The sequence below is a fragment of the Brugia malayi genome (assembly GCF_000002995.4).
Source record: "Brugia malayi strain FR3 genome assembly, contig: Bm_v4_Chr2_contig_001, whole genome shotgun sequence".
NCBI classification, from domain to species: Eukaryota; Metazoa; Nematoda; class Chromadorea; order Rhabditida; family Onchocercidae; genus Brugia; species Brugia malayi.
In genome coordinates, this window is record NW_025062476.1 from 11161936 (window position 1) to 11166104 (window position 4169).

The 4169-nt window shown below is 28.9% G+C and overlaps 2 protein-coding genes across 2 annotated transcripts; one reads left to right on the plus strand and one right to left on the minus strand.

Moving 5' to 3' along the window:
* Positions 1-2122: 2122 nt before the first annotated feature.
* Bm8941 (Uncharacterized protein) lies at positions 2123-2755 on the plus strand (the record flags this gene model as incomplete). Its single annotated transcript, XM_043079236.1, has 2 exons — positions 2123-2168; positions 2397-2755. The coding sequence occupies 2 exons, from the start codon at positions 2123-2125 to the stop codon at positions 2753-2755; spliced, it is 405 nt and encodes a 134-aa protein (XP_042935170.1).
* Positions 2756-3061: 306 nt separating this feature from the next.
* Bm1184 (Uncharacterized protein) lies at positions 3062-3244 on the minus strand (the record flags this gene model as incomplete). The annotated part of the gene is made up of 1 exon (XM_043079237.1): positions 3062-3244. A coding segment is annotated over one exon (183 nt), but the record flags the coding sequence as incomplete, so codon positions are not given.
* Between the last annotated feature and the right edge of the window lie 925 nt (positions 3245-4169).

Genomic DNA, 4169 nt, shown 5'->3' on the forward strand with positions numbered 1-4169 from the left:
TTGGGACATTCAATATGCGAATCTAAATTGATAGCTAGATAAATGGTTAATTTAAGCGAGAAATGATGAAGCAATCTTCATAGTCCTTTTGTTTTCTATGAACACTGATTGAAAATTGTTTTGAAATTGTGATAAGGCGGAAGTTATATTCGCATTATCAGAAAGTCATTTGCTGTTGAAATATCTTTATTGTATTATTCATAATGAAATTGTGCTTTAATTTGACATATTATTCAGTTTTTGATATTACATAGGTAAAATAAAGATCCATTAATCAAATGAAAACATTAGTTTATTTTTTAAGAAAGCCAAGGAAAAAATCAAAGTGCAATCATGAGAAACACTGAGCTCATTTCTTTCTTAGATCAATAATTTCAAATTCACAATACCCGAAGATAGAGACGCCAAATTAACCCATTTTAAATCTCATATTCAGTTTAAATTTTCAATGAATTTAGCTTTTTTTTTAATGAATTTAGCTTTTCTTAAGTGATTTGATATTGAAAATGGCAATAAAGCATCAAACTGCTTTCAGCAGCTTTGACAGATGGGCAGAAAAATAAGAAGTTAATTTCACGATTAAATTTATAATTCTCATTAAATATTATCGCATTCGCCATAATGATTGCAATTGCTGTGTGAAATTTGAGTTAAAAGCATTCTTCGTAATTTATTATTTTAGGCATTAAAAAATCTAATAACTAACAGTCATTTTGGCACAATAATCGCAGTATCCGGAAAAGATTGTCAATGAGCAAACCGATTACTCATTCTTACTGTATTACTGCATTATTCCTGATATTACCGTTAAACTGTCACGCAGAGAATGCGACAAATGTGTTCGATATAAGGGATGAACGTAATACGGTAGAAAGATACGTGGCGGTTGTACTGTTTTCACTGCTTTTGTTATACGGTTTTGTTAGCAATGTACTGTTAATGATCGTAATCTGTAGTCGTGACAATCTTTACAGTCGAGCGTTCACTCATATAACATACCAAATTATTATTTGTAGCTTCTTGAACTTTATCCCACAAGCGACCATTGTCGTGCTTAAAATACTAAGGAACAAAATTTTTGAGCGTAAGTTCTTTATGTTCGCTCATATATCACTAACTTATCATTTATATGATTTGAAATATTCATAATTAAATTGATTATAGCATAGTATGTTAATAAATAAAGTTGAATTACATTTATTTCATGTAATGTCACAAATGATTAAACAATTTTGTTTTAATTATCTATTCCATCAGTATTTAAGTACAAATTTCAGCATGGATTTACCGAATATTTTCTGTTTTGAGTACATTCTCGTTTTTCGTCTCGTTGCACTTGACATTTTTATTGGCAATGAATCGCCTTATAGCCATATGTTTTCCAAAATTTAACGCTTTTTTCAAATCGATGAAATTCTATTTTCTGCTCATCTTCCTATGGTTATCAGGTTTCGGTAGGTTACACTAATCATTTTATGCAATATTTTATAAAAAATAATTGGTTAAAAAGAGACTGCGAATGGCATCTTAATCTAAGTCGTAACTAAATTTAGAAATTATCATTCGGTGGTTGTTCAGTGCATAGCAGTCAGTCTAACTGGATTTATCAGAACTTAATTATTTTGCAACCTCAGTGATAAATTTATGCCTGACCTTGTCAAAATGTAAGCAACATTACGAGCTTATCATACTAATTTCACTTTTATGATGAACTATCAGTGTCTAAAATTTCGCAAATGATTTTTCAGTAATATCGCTAGTAGAATTTCATTATTGCATCAAAATTTTCAATGTGTCAAACTTCCAATGGTCATTTAATTGTACCAAAAGAGCGCCAGAAAGTGGAGCTGTGTTTATGAAGTTCGTTTTCCCTTGAATTTCATTTTTTTTTTCCTTTTAAAAAAAGAAGAATATGCATAAAAAACGGAAGAATTTTAAGTATATTTACAGTTTTGATGATTATAAGTTCAATTTTCTTTTTGCTAAAGCAATTATTGTCCATCGGCTAACATTTTTACTTCCGCATACATATTTGTACAAATATGTATTCAGAATTCGTTATGCATGGACTCTTGCGATACCCATTGCGATGTTCGCAATTTATATTCTAATATTCTGCAGTATGCGTAACAAACGGAAGAATATTTCGAATTTATGCATTGAGAACGGTAATTTATATATCATTGCACTACTTTTTTTATTGCCGTTACCTTGAAAAAACATAAATTATGTTCATTTATCATAAATATTCCTTTGAATTCGTTCCCAAACACTTTCAGAAATCTTTAGGATTTCAATATCATTTCAGTTTTTTTTTTTTTTTTTTTTTCATTTTCTTATTTCACTTAATTTTTAAATGAAGTAATTAAATTTAGCTGTTATAAGAATTTTTATAGGACGTGAGCAGAAGAATGCGAATGCAACAAGCAAATATGAACGAATGATGTTGATTCAGGCAGTGTTTGTTTGTGGTGCAATGGAAATTCAAATTTTCTGTTTCAACTTTCTGTCGAAGCTTGCCATCAAACTGGTAGGCAAAGAAGTTGAAATTTCCGTCAATATTCTGATCAACTGTTTTGTAATTTTCAATGCTGCTGTATTGCCTACAGCTAATTTAATTTTCGTCAAACGATTTCGTGAGAGAGTGAAAAAGACATTTATAGAATTACTATTCAAAATTAAGGCAGCGCAAAGCAGGTCCACTGTTGTGCCAATTACTTCAATAACAGTTAAGAAAACTCATCGAATTTTTTAGGAACGCTATGTCCGATTTCTGTAAAATGTCATAATTTTATATTATCTAACTTATTTAGTCTCGAATAGATAATAGATCTCTTGCTGGTATACTTTATCTTATATCGCGCAAACCATCTTGTCGTTTTTTCTCTCCTGAATCTGTCAAAATTTTCTGAATTTACCAACTTTTTGTTAATTCGATCTATTAGTCTAATGATGTAACACAGTCATTTTAAGAAACAAAGTATTTCAAAGATATTTGCTAGCTCAAAACAAAAGCCATTAAAATAATAGCTAACGAATAGCTGAAATTAATTGAAAAGCATTAACTTGTTTCTTTATGGAAATTGAAATTATTATTTTCAACTTTCTGCCAACATTCGCAGTCAAAATATTCGGTGAAAAAGCTAATATTCCATCGAGGATTTTTGTTAATTGCTGTATTATTTTCAACTGTACCGTACTTCCTACCATTCATTTCATTTGCAACAAACAAGCTCGTAATATCTGGAAGCAAAAATGTTTATTTTTGAAAAATCGACTTGAGAAAAGATGGAATCACTGTTTTGAATGGTTTAGTGCATAATGGTCTAAAGTTCAAACAATCTAAAATACAATCTATAGCAAAAGATGACTAATAATGATTCCAAAAACTGAAAATCTTCTTAGCATAAACCTAATTTCGAATATGCCAAGCTTTCCAAAGCAATAAAATGTATTTTTTCCACAATTGCGCAATTGTCTTACTTAAAATGAAGTGATGTATATACTGATTTCTTTTTTATTTTTTGTATAACTTACTTTGGTTCATTTCATTCTTTTACAATTAACACAAAGATAGATCGGATTCAACGAAGAAATATCATACTACCATTAGCTGATTGCTCTATCAAATATGTTTGGTACATTCGTCAGTGAGTTTCAAATACCAATGATTCCGGTCAATTTTCTTTTTCTTTTTCTTGCAAATAATTTGTATGGTTTCAAAAAATCATTAGATCCAGTCAAATCAAATGTTCGGATATAAAATTTTATCTTTTTATTTAAAAGAATCATTTATTATTATTTTTATTGTCATTATTTATTATTATTATTACTATCATTATTATTGACCAATCAATTTTGATTAAGGGCTTTTTTGTGCCGCACATTTTACATTGTTATATTTACTTTTAATATGGAATTGAATATATATTAACTAAAAGTAAGGTAAGCTTTTAAATCATTTAATAATTGCATTTGAAGTTTAATTTGACTAAGATATTCCAAATTTCTTCTCTTTAAAATGACTTGTTACCTTGATCTCATTCTGCATGTTGATACTATCCAAATCATGGCTTGACTTCGAGAACAAGGATTTGTAGACGATGTCCAAAAAACCGAATTATTTTAAAATATCTGAAATAATTTTAAATTCATAAGATATGAATTAT